Consider the following 22,195-nt stretch of genomic DNA (forward strand, 5'->3'; position numbering starts at 1 on the left):
ATGCGGGAAGGTTTCGCTCTTGTATCCATATCGCAATTACTATTTCAATGCTGACTGAACTGAGCATCAGCACTCACACACAAAGCCAATCAGAACGAAACCCCTCCATGGCAGAGAGTGAACTCAATAAATTAAAAGACAAAGTTCAACATGGCGGATTTGAAATAAAACAGGAAACATTGAGCCAGCCGGGCAGCGATTTTCTTTCCTCTTTTGGTTGCAAGAGCATGGCCACAGAGCATTTTGGAGGGTGAGGGTGCACAGCCAGAGGTCGTGGTCCACACAGTGATAGAGGTGGAAGAAGGAACGAGGTCCTGCAGGATGAGTTTAGGGAGTTCGCAAAAATATTAGCGAGCGGATAGTAATCTCCGGATTTCGTCCAAGGTCCAGGTCCAAGCTGGAGAGTATAGAAATGCGAGAATACACCTGATGAATACGAGACTGGAGAGATGGTGCAGGAAGGGCTTTCGAAGTCTGGGGCACTGGATGCACCGTATTTCGTAGTTGAACCCAATACATGATTCCCTGTCAGGAGGGAATGATCGACAAATGTTTTTGAAAAACATTTTCCGGAGGTGATCCACAGGGTTGTGTTGGATTCCCTGCTGTTTGTGGTATCAAATAATGGTGTCATCATAGAATTTACACTGCAGAAGGAGGCCATTTGGCCCATCGAGTCTGCACCGGCTATTGGAAAGAGCACCCTACCCAAGGTCAACACCTCCACCTTATCCCCATAACCCAGTAACCCCACCCAACTTGGAAAGAGCACCCTACCCAAGGCCAACACCTCCACCTTATCCCCATAACCCAACCCAACACTAAGGGCAATTTTGGACACGAAGGGCAATTTATCATGGCCACGCTACCTAACCTGCACACCTTTGGACCGTGGGAGGAAACCGGAGCACCCGGAGGAAACCCACACACACACGGGGAGGATGTGCAGACTCCACACAGACATTGACCCAAGCTGGAATCGAACCTGGGACCCTGGAGCTGTGAAGCAATTGTGCTATCCACAAGGCTACCATGCTTAACAAAATGGACAGTGAGGAGGATAACTGTGCAGTCCAGAATGAATTCAACAGTTTGGTTCAGTGAGCTGAAAGGTTGCAAATAGAATTCAATCCACAGACATGCGAGGTTATACATTTGGGAGGGCAAATTAAGCAAGGGAATACTCAATAAATGGGCGGATATTGAGGGAGAGAAAATGAGAGATCTTGCAATACTTGTCCACAGGGCCCTGATAGGTAGATGAGTAAAGAAAGCACATGGAATGCTTTCCTTTGTTGGATGACGTATTTAATGCAAATGCACGGATGTAATGATGGGACTGTGTTAACCGCTGGTTAGGCCACAGCTGGGGTTTCGTATACAGTTCTGGTCACCACTTTGCAGGAAGGACATAAGAGCGACACGGTAGCACCGCGGTTAGCACTATTGCTTCACAGCGCCAAGGTCCCGGCTTGGGTCACTGTCTGTGCAGAGTCTGCCCGATCTCCCCGTGTCTGGGTGGGTTTCCTCCGGGTGCTCCGGTTTCCTCCCACAAGTCCTGAATGACGTGCTTGTTAGGTGAATTGATCTTTCTGAATTCACCCTCTGTGTACCCGAACAGGCGCCGGAATGTGGCGACGAGGGGCTTTTCACAGTAACTTCATTGCAGCGTTAATGTAAGCCTACTTGTGACAATAAGGATTATTATCAATTAATTACCCCAGAGAAAGTGCAAGAGGAGATTTACAAGAATGTTGTCAGGGTTGGAAAACTGCAGCCACGAGGAAAGATTAGGTTTATTTTCCTCAAAAGAGGTGTACACGATTAGGAGAGGCCTGGATAGGGTAGACAGGGGAAGATATGTTTCCCCGAACAGAGAGATCAATTACCAGGGGACACAGATTTAAGGCGATTGGTAGAAGGAATAGAGGGAATTTATTGTCAAAATAGTTCAATGTTAAAATTGTACACGTTCCTGGAAAGGGTGATTGTGGATGTATTGTGACACTTGTTTAAGGGCAGGTTAGTTACAAATGTAGCGACTGGAAAGGGAAGTTGGATAATGGAGATCTGTCTGTGTGGAATCTACACATCCTCCCCGTGTCTGCGTGGGTTTCCTCCGGGTGCTCCGGTTTCCTCCCACAGTCCAAAGATGTGCAGGTTAGTTGGATTGGCCATGATAAATTGCCCTTAGTGTCCAAAATTGCCCTTAGTGTTGAGTGGGGTTACTGGGTTATGGGGATAGGGTGGAGGTGTTAACCTTGTGTAGGGTGCTCTTTCCAGGAGCGGGTACAGACTCGATGGGCCGAATGGCCTCCTTCTGTACTGTAAATTCTATGAAAAAAAAATCATTCGGATGAAAATAGAACAGTACAGCACAGAACAGGCCCTTCGGCCCTCAATGTTGTGCCGAGCAATGATCACCCTACTTAAACCCACGTAACCTGTAACCCAACAATCCCCCCAGTAACCTTACACTACGGGCAATTTAGCATGGCCAATCCACCTAACCCGCACATCTTTGGACTGTGGGAGGAAACCGGAGCACCCGGAGGAAACCCACGCACACACGGGGAGGATGTGCAGACTCCACACAGACAGTGACCCAGCCGGGAATCGAACCTGGGACCCTGGAGCTGTGAAGCATTGATGCTAACCACCATGCTACCGTGAGGCCCCTTACCATGCTACCGTGATGCGTTTGTGATTTATGTCTTGCATCCCTCATGTCACGCCCTGAAGTTTCATTCTTTTGGGGGGGGGGGGGGGGGGGGGGGTATGTAAGGAGCCTTCCTGTTTACTCCCTTACTTTCCTTTTATTTTATTTTTGGACTTGGATGATTGGTGGAATCTTACTTTAAGGCAAGCAGCCAGTAGGAAGCCTTTATTTTAATTCAAACAGAAGAATGGCGAAGGCTGTGATGGTTTAGACTGGTGATTGCAGAGTGGCCGGCGTCAGTGATGACTGTTCGATTGATTGGCTGGAGGTCAACGAATTGGCCCAAAAGGATGTGATCGGCCCGGTAATAGGTGGTGATTGGATTTGACCCCACTGAAATATTTTCCAGAGTCCCCAGCCTTGCGTTTGGTTTCAGTTTCGATTCTGGCAGAGCGGTGAAGCGGTCCAACTAACCCTCTCCAAAACGATCGAGCTAGTTCTCTCCCTCTCTCTTATCTGGCCGACCAGATCCAGGATTTTCAGTTCATGTTTGAATACATCATTACTTTACGATGCATTAATGGAGTCGGAGAAATAGGGAAGGGGTCTTTCCACCATCTTTCAAGGCCAAATACATTTCTTACTGTTGCAAAGAAATCATTTGTTTGCGCTCGACGAGATACGTAAAAGATACTGCAAGCACTTTCAAACAGAAAGCACAGCCTAGAGAAAGCAGCGCGAGCTTAATTCATCTCTTTTTGGGTTTTGCAAAAAATAATAGTTAGAAATGTGTCCAGTATGAAAATCAGAATGCAGATTTTATTTTACTGGGGCAAAAGACCGTCACAGTGGAAGAGCAGACACATTCCAGCAACATGTTGGGCGGAACCCAATTCACTTCACATTTAATTAAACTTACAAGTTGCAGGAGTGAAGTATACAAATTCTGAGAACATGATTCTGTTGGCAAGTTGTTAAGAGGTAATTAATTCCACTCGTGATAATCAGCACCTAAAACCCTGTCAATCAGAATGAAATTAGTCAAGGGGAAGAGATCATAGTGCATCAATCTTTCTCGTATTAAATGACAAGAGCTAATTTTAAAAAAGCTGTTTCCAGCCGTTCCAATCCCCTGGCACCATTAGATTATCGGAAAGAAGCCGAGGCAACGGAGACACACATCCCCCAGACCCAGAACTCTGCACAGCGTACGGTCAGATCAGCTCCAATAACATTATGCACTGCCTGGATAATACAGTGCTGGTCACCCTGGATAACACACTGGTCACCCTGGATAACACAGTGCTGGTCACCCTGGATAACACACTGGTCGCCCTGGATAACACACTGGTCGCCCTGGATAACACACTGGTCGCCCTGGATAACACACTGGTCGCCCTGGATAACACAGTGCTGGTCGCCCTGGATAACGCACTGGTCACCCTGGATAACACAGTGCTGGTCACCCTGGATAACACAGAGCTGGTCACCCTGGATAACACAGTGCTGGTCGCCCCAGATAACACAGTGCTGGTCGCCCCAGATAACACAGTGCTGGTCGCCCCAGATAACACAGTGCTGGTCGCCCTGGATAACGCACTGGTCACCCTAGATAACACAGCGCTGGTCGCCCTGGATAACACAGTGCTGGTCACCCTGGATAACAGTGCTGGTCACCCTGGATAACACACTGGTCACCCTGGATAACACACTGGTCACCCTGGATAACACACTGGTCACCCTGGATAACACACTGGTCGCCCTGGAAAACACAGTGCTGATCACCCTGGATAACAGTGCTGGTCACCCTGGATAACACAGTGCTGGTCGCCCTGGATAACGCACTGGTCACACCAGATAACACACTGGATAATACAGCGCTGGTCGCCCTGGATAACACACTGGTCGCCCTGGATAACACACTGGTCGCCCTGGATAACACAGCGCTGGTCGCCCTGGATAACACAGTGCTGGTCGCCCTGGAAAACACAGTACTGGTCGCCCTGGATAACACAGTGCTGGTCGCCCTGGATAACACACTGGTCGCCCTGGATAACACAGTACTGGTCGCCCTGGATAACACACTGGTCGCCCTGGATAACACAGTGCTGGTCGCCCTGGATAACACACTGGTCGCCCTGGATAACACACTGGTCGCCCTGGATAACACAGCGCTGGTCGCCCTGGATAACACACTGGTCGCCGTGGATAACACAGTGCTGGTCGCCCTAGATAACACACTGGTCGCCCTGGATAACACAGTGCTGGTCACCCTGGATAACACAGTGCTGGTCACCCTGGATAACACAGTGCTGGTCACCCTGGATAACACAGTGCTGGTCACCCTGGATAACACACTGGTCACCCTGGATAACACAGTGCTGGTCACCCTGGATAACACAGCGCTGGTCACCCTGGATAACACAGTGCTGGTCGCCCTGGATAACACAGTGCTGGTCGCCCTAGATAACAGTGCTGGTCGCCCTGGTAACACAGTACTGGTCGCCCTGGTAACACAGTGCTGGTCGCCCTGGATAACACAGTGCTAGTCACCCCAGATAGCACAGTGCTGGTCACCCTGGATAACACAGTGCTAGTCACCCCAGATAGCACAGTGCTGGTCACCCTGGATGACACAGTGCTGGTCACCCTGGATAACACACTGGTCACCCTGGATAACACAGTGCTGGTCACCCTGGATAACACACTGGTCGCCCTGGATAACACACTGGTCGCCCTGGATAACACACTGGTCGCCCTGGATAACACACTGGTCGCCCTGGATAACACAGTGCTGGTCGCCCTGGATAACGCACTGGTCACCCTGGATAACACAGTGCTGGTCACCCTGGATAACACAGTGCTGGTCACCCTGGATAACACAGTGCTAGTCACCCCAGATAGCACAGTGCTGATCACCCTGGATAACACAGTGCTGGTCACCCTGGATAACACAGCGCTGGTCGCCCTGGAAAACACAGCGCTGGTCGCCCTGGATAACACACTGGTCACCCTGGATAACACAGTGCTGGTCACCCTGGATAACACACTGGTCCATTGCCCCCCCCCCCCAGAAACACTCAACCGTCTGAAGAACAAGTGAAGTGCAAAACAATTTTACGGGTACGTTGCGAGTCTTGTTATGAACATGTCTGAAGACAGTTTCGGTCTGTGTCATGATGCCACAGTCCGTGTGCAGAATATTAATTCTCGCTCTCTCTCACTGTGTCAAGTTAGTCTGGGACTCAGCAATACATCATCATTAGATCTGTGGTTACACCTACTGTGAGTAGCCTTGAGCATTTCGGTGGAAGAGAAGAGCCAGGCAGGGTGTTAACATTTGCAGATCGAATTGTAACGCAACACCCACAGACGTTGGCCCATTAACAGAGTGCTTTGAACTGTAAATCCCCTATTTATTAGGATGTGTTAAATGGCGACGATCTGAGGCAATGAGCAAACAGTGGGAAAGGCGGTTCATCAGCATTAATCTTTTCTTCCTGATATATTAGTAAAAACACAGTAGTGCAACTCAGCACTATACTAAGTACGAGAAGTTTACCACGAGTGAGAAATATGCATGATCTGGCGACCTATCAGAGACAGATAACGATGATATAAATTAAATTCGAACCGAATTCCTGAGCTCAGCTTGCAGCGTGGGTCTGAACCACAATCAGCCTTTAATGCAGCAGTTCAAGCTGTCAGGAGCCCACAGGTTTCCTGAAACTCTCACTCTCTAGAAGGCCTGGGGCTGCCCAATCTGCAATGAGGCCTCACCAATATTGACAGACATGCTCAGAGCTGGGCCAGCCTTGCGGCCGCAGGCGGAATCTGGATGTCAGGGAGCAGATTACAGCTCGTGATTATGTCCATTTTCTCCGTCACGGACTTCAGATCCTCCAGAATTAAGCGGATGCTGTGCGAGGCATTGATGATGCCGTTCTGAGAGTTGCTGAGGTGGCTGGTGGCTGCTCGGATCTCCTTGGCGGCGCTCTCGTACATCAGCTTCACCGCGTGCTCCACGTTCTGGTGAAGTCGCCCGTTACTCTCCCGCAGCTTCTGCTGGAGCAGGGTGCTGAACCGGCCCTGGTGCCGAAACCTCAGAGCCGGCCTCTCCTCCACCGCCGTCAGGATGTCCGACTGCCCGTCCCGGATGACTATCAGTGGCGGCAGGCCACGCTGAATGGCCTGCTGGATATCCCGCACCGCCGTCGCGCCGTCATCCTCCTCGTCATCCGTTTCCGATGCTTCGCCGGGCACTTTGGTTCCCGTCTGTAAGATGCCCGCTGGTGGTGAGGATGTGAGGTAAACCTCCTCCTCAGAGTCCGTCTCAGACGCTTCTCCCTCAATAATGGTCTTGCACTCTGTGCTGGCCATAGTTCTTGCTCACCTGAAGAATGGAACACAAGATTGTTATTTTTATCCAAGCAAATTACTGCGGATCATAGAATCCCAGTGCACCAGGTCTGCACCGGCCATTCAAACGAACACTCTACCCATATCCATTACCAAACCGCCCCTATGCCACCTACCCGAACCTGCACATCCCTGGACACTAAGGAGCAATTTAGCAATCCACCTTTGGACTGCGGGAGGAATCCGGAACACCCGGAGGAAACTCACGCAGACACGGGAGAAAGTGCAAACTTCACACAGTCAACCCGAGACCGGAGCTGAACCCGGGACCCTGGCACTGTGAGGCAGCAGTGTTAACCCGGGACCCTGGCACTGTGAGGCAGCAGTGTTAACCCGGGACACTGGCACTGTGAGGCAGCAGTATGAACCCGGGACCCTGGCACTGTGAGGCAGCAGTGTTAACCCGGGGACCTGGCACTGTGAGACAGCAGCGCTAACCCGGATCCCTGGTACTGTGAGGCAGCAGTGCTAACCCGGATCCCTGGCACTGTGAGGCAGCAGTGTTAACCCAGGTCCCTGGCACTGTGAGGCAGCAGTGCTAACCCGGGTCCCTGGCACTGTGAGGCAGCAGCGTTAACCCGGGTCCCTGGCACTGTGAGACAGCAGTGTTAACCCGGGTCCCTGGCACTGTGAGGCAGCAGTGTTAAACCGGGTCCCTGGCACTGTGAGACAGCAGTGTTAACCCGGGTCCCTGGCACTGTGAGACAGCAGTGCTAACCCGGGTCCCTGGCACTGTGAGACAGCCGTGTTAACCCGGGTCCCTGGCACTGTGAGACAGCAGTGCTAACCCAGGTCCCTGGCACTGTGAGGTAGCAGTGATAACCCGGGTCCCTGGCACTGTGAGACAGCAGTGCTAACCCGGGAACCTGGCACTGTGAGACAGTAGTGTTAACCCGGGGCCCTGGCACTGTGAGACAGCAGTGTTAACCCAGGTCCCTGGCACTGTGAGACAGCAGTGTTAACCCGGATCCCTGGCACTGTGAGGTAGCAGTGTTAACCCGGGTCCCTGGCTCTGTGAGACAGCAGTGTTAACCCGGGCCCCTGGCACTGTGAGGCAGCAGTGTTAACCCGGGTCCCTGGCACTGTGAGGCAGCAGTGTTAACCCGGGTCCCTGGCACTGTGAGACAGCAGTGCTAACCCGGGCCCCTGGCACTGTGAGACAGCAGTGTTAACCCGGGTCCCTGGCACTGTGAGGCAGCAGTGTTAACCCAGGTCCCTGGCACTGTGAGGCAGCAGTGTTAACCCGGGTCCCTGGCACTGTGAGGCAGCAGTGTTAACCGGGGTCCCTGGCACAGTGAGACAGCAGTGTGAACCCGGGTCCCTGGCTCTGTGAGGCACCAGTGTGAACCCGGGTCCCTGGCACTGAGACAGCAGTGTTAACCCGGGACACTGGCACTGTGAGGCAGCAGTGTTAACCCGGGGACCTGGCACTGTGAGACAGCAGTGTTAACCCGGATCCCTGGCACTGTGAGACAGCAGTGCTAACCCGGATCCCTGGCACTGTGAGGCAGCAGTGCTAACCCGGATCCCTGGCACTGTGAGGCAGCAGTGTTAACCCAGGTCCCTGGCACTGTGAGGCAGCAGTGCTAACCCGGGTCCATGGCACTGTGAGACAGCAGTGCTAACCTGGGTCCCTGGCACTGTGAGGCAGCAGTGTTAACCCGGGTCCCTGGCACTGTGAGACAGCAGTGTTAACCCGGGTCCCTGGCACTGTGAGGCAGCAGTGTTAAACCGGGTCCCTGGCACTGTGAGACAGCAGTGTTAACCCGGGTCCCTGGCACTGTGAGACAGCAGTGCTAACCCGGGTCCCTGGCACTGTGAGACAGCCGTTTTAACCCGGGTCCCTGGCACTGTGAGACAGCAGTGCTAACCCAGGTCCCTGGCACTGTGAGGTAGCAGTGCTAACCCGGGTCCCTGGCACTGTGAGACAGCAGTGCTAACCCGGGTCCCTGGCACTGTGAGACAGTAGTGTTAACCCGGGGCCCTGGCACTGTGAGACAGCAGTGTTAACCCAGGTCCCTGGCACTGTGAGACAGCAGTGTTAACCCGGATCCCTGGCACTGTGAGGTAGCAGTGTTAACCCGGGTCCCTGGCTCTGTGAGACAGCAGTGTTAACCCGGGCCCCTGGCACTGTAAGGCAGCAGTGTTAACCCGGGTCCCTGGCACTGTGAGGCAGCAGTCTTAACCCGGGTCCCTGGCACTGTGAGACAGCAGTGCTAACCCGGGCCCCTGGCACTGTGAGACAGCAGTGTTAACCCGGGTCCCTGGCACTGTGAGGCAGCAGTGTTAACCCAGGTCCCTGGCACTGTGAGACAGCAGTGTTAACCCAGGTCCCTGGCACTGTGAGACAGCAGTGCTAACCCGGGCCCCTGGCACTGTGAGACAGCAGTGTTAACCCGGGTCCCTGGCACTGTGAGGCAGCAGTGTTAACCCAGGTCCCTGGCACTGTGAGACAGCAGTGTTAACCCAGGTCCCTGGCACTGTGAGGCAGCAGTGTTAACCCGGGTCCCTGGCACTGTGAGGCAGCAGTGTTAACCGGGGTCCCTGGCACAGTGAGACAGCAGTGTGAACCCGGGTCCCTGGCTCTGTGAGGCACCAGTGTTAACCCGGGTCCCTGGCACTGAGACAGCAGTGTTAACCCGGGACACTGGCACTGTGAGGCAGCAGTGTTAACCCGGGGACCTGGCACTGTGAGACAGCAGTGTTAACCCGGATCCCTGGCACTGTGAGACAGCAGTGCTAACCCGGATCCCTGGCACTGTGAGGCAGCAGTGCTAACCCGGATCCCTGGCACTGTGAGGCAGCAGTGTTAACCCAGGTCCCTGGCACTGTGAGGCAGCAGTGCTAACCCGGGTCCATGGCACTGTGAGACAGCAGTGCTAACCCGGGTCCCTGGCACTGTGAGGCAGCAGTGTTAACCCGGGTCCCTGGCACTGTGAGACAGCAGTGTTAACCCGGGTCCCTGGCACTGTGAGGCAGCAGTGTTAAACCGGGTCCCTGGCACTGTGAGACAGCAGTGTTAACCCGGGTCCCTGGCACTGTGAGACAGCAGTGCTAACCCGGGTCCCTGGCACTGTGAGACAGCCGTGTTAACCCGGGTCCCTGGCACTGTGAGACAGCAGTGCTAACCCAGGTCCCTGGCACTGTGAGGTAGCAGTGCTAACCCGGGTCCCTGGCACTGTGAGACAGCAGTGCTAACCCGGGTCCCTGGCACTGTGAGACAGTAGTGTTAACCCGGGGCCCTGGCACTGTGAGACAGCAGTGTTAACCCAGGTCCCTGGCACTGTGAGACAGCAGTGTTAACCCGGATCCCTGGCACTGTGAGGTAGCAGTGTTAACCCGGGTCCCTGGCTCTGTGAGACAGCAGTGTTAACCCGGGCCCCTGGCACTGTAAGGCAGCAGTGTTAACCCGGGTCCCTGGCACTGTGAGGCAGCAGTGTTAACCCGGGTCCCTGGCACTGTGAGACAGCAGTGCTAACCCGGGCCCCTGGCACTGTGAGACAGCAGTGTTAACCCGGGTCCCTGGCACTGTGAGGCAGCAGTGTTAACCCAGGTCCCTGGCACTGTGAGACAGCAGTGTTAACCCAGGTCCCTGGCACTGTGAGGCAGCAGTGTTAACCCGGGTCCCTGGCACTGTGAGGCAGCAGTGTTAACCGGGGTCCCTGGCACAGTGAGACAGCAGTGTGAACCCGGGTCCCTGGCTCTGTGAGGCACCAGTGTGAACCCGGGTCCCTGGCACTGTGAGACAGCAGTGTTAACCCGGATCCCTGGCACTGTGAGACAGCAGTGTGAACCCGGATCCCTGGCACTGTGAGACAGCAGTGTGAACCCGGATCCCTGGCACTGTGAGACAGCAGTGTGAACCCGGATCCCTGGCACTGTGAGACAGCAGTGTTAACCCGGGTCCCTGGCACTGTGAGACCGCAGTGTTAACCCGGGTCCCTGTCACTGTGAGACAGCAGTGCTAACCCGGGTCCCTGACGCTGTGAGACAGCAGTGTGAACCCGGGTCACTGGCACAGTGAGACAGCAGTGCTAACCTGGGTCCCTGGCACTGTGAGACAGCAGTGTTAACCCGGGTCCCTGGCACTGTGAGACAGCAGTGTTAACCCGGGTCCCTGGCATTGTGAGATAGCAGTGTTAACCCAGGTCCCTGGCACTGTGAGACAGCAGTGTTAACCCGGGTCCCTGGCACTGTGAGACAGCAGTGTTAACCCGGGTCCCTGGCACTGTGAGAGGGCAGTGTTAACCCGGGTCCCTGGCGCTGTGAGGCAGCAGTGTTAACCCGGGTCCCTGGCACTGTGAGACAGCAGTGTTAACCCGGGTCCCTGGCACTGTGAGACAGCAGTGCTAACCCGGGTGCCTGGCACGGTGAGACAGCAGTGTTAACCCGGGTCCCTGGCACTGTGAGACAGCAGTGTTAACCCGGGTCCCTGGCACTGTGAGACAGCAGTGTTAACCCGGGTCCCTGGCACTGTGAGACAGCAGTGCTAACCCGGGTGCCTGGCACGGTGAGACAGCAGTGTTAACCCGGGTCCCTGGCACTGTGAGACAGCAGTGTTAACCAGGGTCCCTGGCACTGTGTGACAGCAGTGCTACCCCAGGTCCCTGGCACTGTGAGACAGCAGTGTTAACCCGGGTCCCTGGCACTGTCAGACCGCAGTGTTAACCCGGGTCCCTGGCACTGTGAGGCAGCAGTGCTACCCCAGGTCCCTGGCACTGTGAGACCGCAGTGTTAACCCAGGTCCCTGGCACAGTGAGACTGCAGTGTTAACCCGGGTCCCTGGCACAGTGAGGCAGCAGTGTTAACCCGGGTCCCTGGCACTGTGAGGCAGCAGTGTTAACCCGGGTCCCTGGCACTGTGAGACAGCAGTGTTAACCCGGGTCCCTAGCACTGTGTGACAGCAGTGCTACCCCGGGTCCCTGGCACAGTGAGGCAGCAGTGTTAACCCGGGTCCCTGGCACTGTGAGGCAGCAGTGTTAACCCGGGTCCCTGGCACTGTGAGGCAGCTGTGTTAACCCAGGTCCCTGGCACAGTGAGACAGCAGTGTCAACCCAGGTCCCTGGCACTGTGAGACAGCAGTGTTAACCCAGGTCCCTGGCACAGTGAGACAGCAGTGTTAACCCAGGTCCCTGGTACTGTGAGACTGCAGTGTTAACCCGGGTCCCTGGCACAGTGAGACAGCAGTGCTAACCCAGGTCCCTGGCACTGTGAGACAGCAGTGTTAACCCGGGTCCCTGGCACAGTGAGACAGCAGTGCTAACCCAGGTCCCTGGCACTGTGAGACTGCAGTGTTAACCCGGGTCCCTGGCACTGTGAGACAGCAGTGCTAACCGCTGCGCTCCAGTGCGGGATGGGTGAGGGTGGGGAAGATTTCCGAGGTGATGCTTCGCCACATTGGCCTGAATTTGAATCTTGCCTTGTTTCTCAGCAGGTCAGACAATTTAGGCAGGACGGGGAGTGTGATATGGTGATAAACAAGGAATGTGTGGGATAAGCTGGATGGGCCACAACTTTTACCACCTCCTCATGGTTTAGATGAGAACACAACCAGTCAATGAGGATTGCCAATTATTCCGATGGCTTTGGGAGTTAACTGGCCAGGTAACAGAGAGACCTGACTGACTCGGGTACCAAGACAGGGCAGGTACGTGGACAGGGCGGGTAGCGGGACAGGGCGGGTAGCGGGACAGGGCGGGTAGCGGGACAGGGCGGGTACCGGGACAGGGCGGGTACCGGGACAGGGCGGGTAGCGGGACAGGGCGGGTAGCGGGACAGGGCGGGTAGCGGGACAGGGCGGGTACCGGGACAGGGCGGGTACGTGGACAGGGCGGGTACGTGGACAGGGCGGGTAGCGGGACAGGGCAGGTAGCGGGACAGGGCAGGTAGCGGGACAGGGCAGGTAGCGGGACAGGGCAGGTACCGGGACAGGGCAGGTACGCGGACAGGGCAGGTACGCGGGACAGGGCAGGTACGCGGGACAGGGCAGGTAGCGGGACAGGGCAGGTAGCGGGACAGGGCAGGTAGCGGGACAGGGCAGGTAGCGGGACAGGGCAGGTAGCGGGACAGGGCAGGTAGCGGGACAGGGCAGGTAGCGGGACAGGGCAGGTAGCGGGACAGGGCAGGTAGCGGGACAGGGCAGGTAGCGGGACAGGGCAGGTAGCGGGACAGGGCAGTAGGGCAGGTAGCGGGACAGGGCAGGTAGCGGGACAGGGCAGGTAGCGGGACAGGGCAGGTAGCGGGACAGGGCAGGTAGCGGGACAGGGCAGGTAGCGGGACAGGGCAGGTAGCGGGACAGGGCAGGTAGCGGGACAGGGCAGGTAGCGGGACAGGGCAGGTAGCGGGACAGGGCAGGTAGCGGGACAGGGCAGGTAGCGGGACAGGGCAGGTACCGGGACAGGGCAGGTACCGGGACAGGGCAGGTAGCGGGACAGGGCAGGTAGCGGGACAGGGCAGGTAGCGGGACAGGGCAGGTAGCGGGACAGGGCAGGTAGCGGGACAGGGCAGGTAGCGGGACAGGGCAGGTAGCGGGACAGGGCAGGTAGCGGGACAGGGCAGGTAGCGGGACAGGGCAGGTAGCGGGACAGGGCAGGTAGCGGGACAGGGCAGGTAGCGGGACAGGGCAGGTAGCGGGACAGGGCAGGTAGCGGGACAGGGCAGGTAGCGGGACAGGGCAGGTAGCGGGACAGGGCAGGTAGCGGGACAGGGCAGGTAGCGGGACAGGGCAGGTAGCGGGACAGGGCAGGTAGCGGGACAGGGCAGGTAGCGGGACAGGGCAGGTAGCGGGACAGGGCAGGTAGCGGGACAGGGCAGGTAGCGGGACAGGGCAGGTAGCGGGACAGGGCAGGTAGCGGGACAGGGCAGGTAGCGGGACAGGGCAGGTAGCGGGACAGGGCAGGTAGCGGGACAGGGCAGGTAGCGGGACAGGGCAGGTAGCGGGACAGGGCAGGTAGCGGGACAGGGCAGGTAGCGGGACAGGGCAGGTAGCGGGACAGGGCAGGTAGCGGGACAGGGCAGGTAGCGGGACAGGGCAGGTAGCGGGACAGGGCAGGTAGCGGGACAGGGCAGGTAGCGGGACAGGGCAGGTAGCGGGACAGGGCAGGTAGCGGGACAGGGCAGGTAGCGGGACAGGGCAGGTAGCGGGACAGGGCAGGTAGCGGGACAGGGCAGGTAGCGGGACAGGGCAGGTAGCGGGACAGGGCAGGTAGCGGGACAGGGCAGGTAGCGGGACAGGGCAGGTAGCGGGACAGGGCAGGTACCGGGACAGGGCAGGTACGTGGCAGGGCAGGTACGTGGACAGGGCAGGTACGTGGACAGGGCAGGTACGTGGACAGGGCAGGTACGTGGACAGGGCAGGTACGTGGACAGGGCAGGTACGTGGACAGGGCAGGTACGTGGACAGGGCAGGTACGTGGACAGGGCAGGTACGTGGACAGGGCAGGTACGTGGACAGGGCAGGTACGTGGACAGGGCAGGTACGTGGACAGGGCAGGTACGTGGACAGGGCAGGTACGTGGACAGGGCAGGTACGTGGACAGGGCAGGTACCGGGACTTGGATTGGATTGGACTTGTTTATAGTCACCTGTACCGAGGTACAGTGAAAAGTATTTTTCTGCGAGCAGCTCAATAGATCATTCAGTACATGGGAAGAAAAGGGAATTAAACAGAATTCAAGAAAATACATGAGAATACATAATAGGGCAACACAAGATATGCAATGTAACTACATAAGCATTGGCATCGGATGAAGCATACAGGGTGTAGTGTTAATGAGGTCAGTCCATAAGAGGGTCATTTAGGAGTCTGGTGACAGTGGGGAAGAAGCTGTTCGGGTTCAGGGCGGGTACCAAGACAGGGCAGGTAGCGGGACAGGGCAGGTAGCGGGACAGGGCAGGTAGCGGGACAGGGCAGGTACCGGGACAGGGCAGGTACCGGGACAGGGCAGGTACCGGGACAGGGCAGGTAGCGGGACAGGGCAGGGACCGGGACAGGGCAGGCACCGGGACAGGGCAGGTACCGGGACAGGGCAGGTACCGGGACAGGGCAGGTACCGGGACAGGGCAGGTACCGGGACAGGGCAGGTACCGGGACAGGGCAGGTACCTGGGCAGGGCAGGTAACGGGACAGGGCAGGTAACGGGACAGGGCAGGTAACGGGACAGGCAGGTAACGGGACAGGGCAGGTAACGGGACAGGGCAGGTAACGGGACAGGGCAGGTAACGGGACAGGGCAGGTAACGGGACAGGGCAGGTAACGGGACAGGGCAGGTAACGGGACAGGGCAGGTAGCGGGACAGGGCAGGTACCGGGACAGGGCAGGTACCGGGACAGGGCAGGTACCGGGACAGGGCAGGTACCGGGACAGGGCAGGTACCGGGACAGGGCAGGTACCGGGACAGGGCAGGTACCGGGACAGGGCAGGTACCGGGACAGGGCAGGTAGCAGGACAGGGCAGGTACCAGGACAGGGCAGGTACCAGGACAGGGCAGGTACGTGGACAGGGCAGGTACGTTGACAGGACAGGTACGTTGACAGGACAGGTACGTTGACAGGACAGGTACGTGGACAGTGCGGTTAGGTGGACAGGGCGGGTACGTGGATAGGGCGGGTACCTGGACAGGGCGGGTACCTGGACAGGGCGGGTAGCAGGACAGGGCAGGTAGCAGGACAGGGCAGGTAGCAGGACAGGGAGCAGGACAGGGCAGGTACCGGGACAGGGCAGGTACGTGGACAAGGCAGGTAGCCGGACAGGGCAGGTACCAGGACAGGGCAGGTAGCAGGACAGGGTAGGTACAGGGACAGGGCAGGTACGTGGACAAGGCAGGTAGCCGGACAGGGCAGGTACCAGGACAGGGCAGGTAGCAGGACAGGGTAGGTACCGGGACAGGGCAGGTACGTGCACAGGGCAGGTACCAGGACAGGGCAGGTAGCAGGACAGGGCAGGTACCGGGACAGGGCAGGTACCTGGACAGGGCAGGTACCAGGAACGGGCAGGTACCTGGACAGGGCAGGTACCGGGACAGGGCAGGTACCGGGACAGGGCAGGTAGCAGGACAGGGCAGGTAGCAGGACAGGGCAGGTACCGGGACAGGGCAGCTACCGGGACAGGGCAGGTACCTGGACAGGGCAGGTAGCGGGACAGGGCAGGTACCAGGAACGGGCAGGTAGCGGGACAGGGCAGGTAGCGGGACAGGGCAGGTAGCGGGACAGGGCAGGTAGCGGGACAGGGCAGGTAGCGGGACAGGGCAGGTAGCGGGACAGGGCAGGTAGCGGGACAGGGCAGGTAGCGGGACAGGGCAGGTAGCGGGACAGGGCAGGTAGCGGGACAGGGCAGGTAGCGGGACAGGGCAGGTAGCGGGACAGGGCAGGTAGCGGGACAGGGCAGGTAGCGGGACAGGGCAGGTAGCGGGACAGGGCAGGTAGCGGGACAGGGCAGGTAGCGGGACAGGGCAGGTAGCGGGACAGGGCAGGTAGCGGGACAGGGCAGGTAGCGGGACAGGGCAGGTAGCGGGACAGGGCAGGTACCGGGACAGGGCAGGTACCGGGACAGGGCAGGTACCAGGACAGGGCAGGTACCAGGACAGGGCAGGTACCAGGACAGGGCAGGTAGCAGGACAGGGCAGGTACCTGGACAGGGCAGGTACCAGGACAGGGCAAGTAGCAGGACAGGGCGGGTACCGGGACAGGGCAGGTAGCAGGACAGGGCAAGTAGCAGGACAGGGCAAGTAGCAGGACAGGGCAGGTACCGGGACAGGGCAGGTAGCAGGACAGGGCAAGTAGCAGGACAGGGCAGGTACCGGGACAGGGCAGGTCCCAGAACAGGGCAGGTGCCGGGACAGGACACTTAACAGTACTAACTATGGAAAACATTGGTCATGTCGGCGAAAGAGATTTCATTCTGTTTTCACCTGCACTGTGTTCTTCAATCCAACACAATCTTATCTCCTCTAATTTAGAACCTACAATTCCTACAGTGCACAAGGAGGCCATTCGGCCCATCGAGTCTGCATCGATCCTCTCACAGAGCACCCTACCGATATCCAAACCTCCCCACCCTATCCCCATAACCCCACCTAACTTGCACATCTTTGGACTGTGGGAGGAAACCGGAGCACCCGGAGGAAACCCACGCAGCCACAGGGGAGAACGTGCAGACTCCACACAGACAGTGACCCGAGGCCAGAATTGAACCCGGGTCCCGGGCTCTGTGAGGCAGCAGTGCTAACCACTGTACTACCCCCGTGTGGGTGCAAAGGTGGGGCTGTCCATTTGCGAAGGCACAACTTAGAAGCAGAATATTATTTAAATGGGAGCGAGACTGCAGAAGTCTACAGCACAGAGAATTTGGTTGCAGATTTGTTTCCAAAATGTTAGACTGCAGGTACAAGTCATCGGAAAACAACTGGAGGTTTACCGGGCTACTTCCTGGGATGGAGGGTTATTTAAAGATGGAGGTGAGGAGAAAATAATTTTTTCACAGGATTGTTTTTTTAAAAATAAATTTAGAGTACCTAATTCAATTTTCCCAATTAAGGGGCAATTTAGCGTGGTCAATCCACCTACCCTGCACATCTTTGGATTGTGGGGGTGAGACCCACGCAGACACGGGGAGAATGTCCAAACTCCACACAGACAGTGACCCAGTGCCAGGACCAAACCTGGGACCTCCGTGCTTGAGGCAGCAGCGCTAACCACTGGGCCACCATGCTGCCCACTTTTCACAGGTTGTTGACCTTTGGAATGGCCTTCTCCTGCAACAGACCACAGGCCAGACAGTAGCTTGTGTGGAGTTGTAGCGATTTTGGGGGTGACATAGTAGCACAGTGGCCAGCACTGTTGCTTCACAGGGTCAGGGTCCCGGGTTCGATTCCGGGACTGGTCTGTGTGGAGTCTGCACGCTCTCCTCGTGCCTGCGTGGGTTTCCTCTGGGTGCTCCGGTTTCTTCCCACAGTCCAAAGGTGTGCAGGTTAGGTGCTTTGGCCGTGCTAAATTGTCCTCAGTGTCCAAAGGTTAGCTGGGGTTATTGGGATAGGGTGGAAGTGTGGGGTTAAGTAGGGTGCTCTCTCAGGGGCCTCGATTGACAGAATGGCCTCTTTCTGCACTGTAAATCCTATGACTTCTATGACTATGAGGGATAGGCAGAAGGAGCATAGTCATTCTGGGGATAGGCTGGAGGGGCTGAACGGCCTCCTCCTGCACCACAACAGGCCAGGCAGCAGCTTGTGTGGAGTTACAGTCAGGCTGGAGGAGCTGAATGGCCTCCTGCTGCACCACAACAGGCCAGGCAGCAGCTTGTGTGGAGTTCTGGGTGATTCTGGGGTTACGCTGGAGGGGCTAAATGGCCTCCTCCTGCTCCACAACAGGCCAGGCAGCAGCTTGTGTGGAGTTATAGTCACACTGGGGGATAGGCTGGAGGGGTTGAATGGCCTTTTGCTGCACCACAAGCCAGGCAGCAGCTTGTGTGGAGTTATAGTCATACTGGGGGATAGGCTGGAGGGGTTGAATGGCCTTCTGCTGCACCACAACAGGCCAGGCAGCAGCTTGTGTGGAGTTCTGGGTGATTCTGGGGTTACACTGGGGGGGCTTAATGGCCTCCTCCTGCTCCACAACAGGCCAGGCAGCAGCTTGTGTGGAGTTATAGTCATACTGGGGGATAGGCTGGAGGGGTTGAATGGCCTTCTGCTGCACCACAAGCCAGGTAGCAGCTTGTGTGAAGTTCAGGGTGATTCTGGGGTTCGGCTGGAGGGGCTGAATGGCCTCCTCAGCGCCGCAGAGACGTCACAATCACCCGAGGGCCGTTACTCGTTGCCCGTTGGTCCACCCGGCTGTCAATCAGCGGCCCGCAGTCCAATCACGGAGCGGCTGAAGCCGGGGCCTGGATCCCCGGAGCCCCACAGCAGCAGCCCCACTCACCCTGGGCTCCGACCCCCAAACACAGCGGCACTCACCCCGTCCCCGGCCGCTGCTCCCAAACACAGCAGCCAGTCGCCGAGCGGACAGACACCAGGAGCGGCAGACTCCAACCACCCGAACCCACAGCCACTCAGCCGGCCGAGGGACGGAAGGAGAGGACTCGCCGACTGCAGCGCCGCCCAGAGGAGTAATACTGCCCACAGCGCCGCCAGGAGGCCTGGAGGAGTAATACTACCCACAGCGCCGCTGGGAGAAGCAATACTGCCGACAGCGCCTCCAGGAGGCCGAGAGGAGTAATACTGCCCACAGCGCCACCAGGAGGGCCGGAGGGGTAATACTGCCCACAGCGCCACCAGGAGGCCGGGAGGGGTAATACTGCCCACAGCGCTGCCAGGAGGCTGGGAGGAGTAATAATGCCCACAGCGCCACCAGGAGGGCGGGAGAGGTAATACTGCCCACAGCGCCACCAGGAGGCCGGGAGGGATAATATTGCCCACAGCGCTGCCAGGAGGCCGGGAGGAGTAATAATGCCCACAGCGCCACCAGGAGGGCGGGAGAGGTAATACTGCCCACAGCGCCACCAGGAGGCCCGGAGGAGTAATACTGCCCACAGCGCTGCCAGGAGGCCCGGAGGAATAATATTGCCCACAGCGCCGCCAGGCGGCTAGCAGGGAGATTGCTAATAATGGCCACCCCTCCCCCTGGCGGTATCAGTGTGAATCTCCCCCAGATTGTTCTACTTTTCCTCATTGATCCCTCCGACCGCAGAGTGAATCTCTTCGCATAATGGTATAGTGCCCCCTGGTGGATAGGTGGGTGCAGTGATGGCATAGTGCCCCCTGGTGGTTTGGAGCTTGTAGTGATGGCACAGTGCCCCCTGGCGGTTTGGAGGATGTTGTGATGGAACAGTGCCCACTGGTGGATTGGAGGGTGTAGGGATGGCACAGTGCCCACTGGTGGATTGGAGGGTGTAGGGATGGCACAGTGCCCCCTGGTGGATTGGAGGGTGTCAGATGGCACAGTGTCCCGCGGTGGTATGGAGGGTATTGGGATGGTACACTGCCCCCTGGTGGATAGGAGGGTGCAGGGATGGTACAGTGTCCCGCGGTGGTATGGGGGGTATTGGAATGGTACACTGCCCCCTGGCGGATAGGAGGGTGCAGGGATGGCACACTGTCCCCTGGTGTTTGGAGAGTCTAGTGATGGCACAGTGCCCCCATGTGATTTGGAGGGTGTAGGGGTGGCACACTGCCCCCTGGTGGTTTGGAGGGTGTAGGGATAGCACACTGTCCCCTGGTGATTGGAGAGTCTAGTGATGGCGCAGTGCCCCCTGGTGATTTGTTGTGTTTAGTGTTGATAACATTGACCATTTGCACAGTGACTGTTCCCATCTCAATCAGGAAGTGTTTAGTTATAAGAGTCTTTCACCTTTAACAGGCGAGGCAGAGCAGCATAAAAAACTAAATTGTACAGAATTCCTCACAGTAAATTGCATGAGTAGGGACAGTTTCAACATAGTTAAAAGTGAAAATTAGGATTCACGTCAGGAAACATAAAAAGTCATCAACAATTGGAATGTTCTTCTGAACAATGATGTGGAGATGCTGGCGTTGGACTGGGGTGAGCACAGTAAGAAGTCTTACAGCACCAGGTTAAAGTCCAACAGGTTTGTTTCAAACACGAGCTTTCGGAGCACTGCTCCTTCCTCAGTTGAATGGAGAGGTGTCATTGAAGTGAATATGCTGGGATTACATCGATGGGCCGAAGGGCCTATTCTGTGCTGTACTGGGATATCCTGATGAGTATTGACTGCTCCAATCTAGTAAGAATTGGGTCTTTCCGAATGCATGAGGGTAAAACTGCCTTCCTTTCTGGGTTAGTGGGTATAACATTTTGGCAGGAGGGTTGGTTGCCCGTGTTTACAGATTTAAGGTAATTGGCAAAAGGGCCAGAGTCCAACGATGTGCAGGTTCAGTGGATTGGCCGTGATAAGTGATCCCTTAGTGTTCAAAAGGTTAGGTGGGGCGATTGGGATACAGGGATAGGGCGGGTTGTAGGCCGAGGTAGGGTATTCATTGAGAGGGTCAATGCAGACTCGATGGGCTGAATGGCCTCCTTCTGCACTGCAGTGATTGCATGTGGTGACAGGAAGGAAAATAAATTTCTCAGCGTGATGTTCTGATTGGAATGTTCTGGTTGGAAGATACGTCAGCGTAAGTATAGTCTGTAATGACTCCCAAAGGGATGAAGAAAATGTATAGGGAAAGGGCAGAGAAAGGGGACTTAGCAGACAGCAAAGAGCCAACACAGACACAGTGTCGAATCGCATCTTTCTGTGTTTCATCATTCTCTGATTCTGTCATTCCCTTCTCAACAGATCATTTGTACCTGCCTGGTTCTCACTGAGTTCCTCCTTCCCTCGAGAACCCACGTACCCAATCTGTTTTCAGAGCTTTTGGTCGTATGTTCCACAATTCAGCTTTAAGCAGCTCTGCCTGGTGATGTGTTGGGCAAGCTGGGTCTATGTGGACTGCGTTTGATGCACTGGAGAGAGAGACATTCTTCCAACACTTGATGAGATGCAACACGATTTTATTTAACATCTAACTATATTACATACTTAACTGTGGGTTGACACTATGCTGACTTGACTGGAGACCTGATGCTAGCCTGACCAGACTAACTGACTACCACATGGTGTTTGTACTGGCTGCTGCTCACGAGCTCTGACTGTCTCAGAGGCTGGATCCCAAGAGAGCGGGAAAACTGGTGCCCTCTGGCTTTATAGTGGTCGTGTCCTGTCTGGTGATTGGCTGCTTTGTTCTGTGTGCTTACTGGTCATCCTGTGTGTCAATCACTGCCTGTCTGTACTCCATCATATACATGGATGTATAGTATGACACCTGGTTTAATGGTAACCCTATCATTTAAAGCAGATGTTTGTTTGCTGCATTTTGTGACAATCTTGCCTTCATATTGATTTAAACTGATGAATCGGAACCCCATTCCAGGTCACACTCCAATCACTGTTGCTGCTGCTGTGATGTAACGTTCCTTCGAATGGAATCATAATGTTGGCATTGGTCTGCTTGGTGAACACAAACTGCTGGAAATCCTCAGCCGGTCAGGTAGCCTCTGTGCTGAGAGATGCGGTGCTATGCATCACTGTAAATACACAAGGGTTTAACGTAAATACACCAACTA

The 22,195-nt window shown here is 56.4% G+C and overlaps 2 protein-coding genes across 3 annotated transcripts; both read right to left on the reverse strand.

The window, feature by feature from the left end:
* Positions 1-3,451: 3,451 nt before the first annotated feature.
* LOC119957699 (uncharacterized threonine-rich GPI-anchored glycoprotein PJ4664.02-like) lies at positions 3,452-5,837 on the reverse strand. The gene is made up of 3 exons (XM_038785763.1): positions 5,781-5,837; positions 4,543-5,204; positions 3,452-4,309 (listed from the first exon to the last, which is right to left on the reverse strand). Exons 1-3 carry the CDS (start codon positions 5,835-5,837, stop codon positions 3,874-3,876), a joined length of 1,155 nt encoding a protein of 384 aa, XP_038641691.1. The 3' UTR covers positions 3,452-3,873.
* On the reverse strand, positions 3,454-19,177 carry bloc1s3 (biogenesis of lysosomal organelles complex-1, subunit 3). 2 transcript variants are annotated; one of them, XR_005458934.1, is made up of 3 exons: positions 19,027-19,177; positions 4,325-7,052; positions 3,454-3,940 (listed from the first exon to the last, which is right to left on the reverse strand). XR_005458934.1 is itself a non-coding variant. In XM_038786002.1 (2 exons), exon 2 carries the CDS (start codon positions 7,037-7,039, stop codon positions 6,458-6,460), a length of 582 nt encoding a protein of 193 aa, XP_038641930.1. In that variant the 5' UTR covers positions 7,040-7,052; positions 19,027-19,177; the 3' UTR covers positions 3,454-6,457. The 2 variants fall into 2 exon arrangements, 1 of the variants encoding a protein (XP_038641930.1); XM_038786002.1 differs by having other exon boundaries at positions 3,454-7,052.
* Positions 19,178-22,195: the final 3,018 nt, after the last annotated feature.

This window comes from Scyliorhinus canicula, chromosome 27 (assembly GCF_902713615.1).
Source record: "Scyliorhinus canicula chromosome 27, sScyCan1.1, whole genome shotgun sequence".
NCBI classification, from domain to species: Eukaryota; Metazoa; Chordata; class Chondrichthyes; order Carcharhiniformes; family Scyliorhinidae; genus Scyliorhinus; species Scyliorhinus canicula.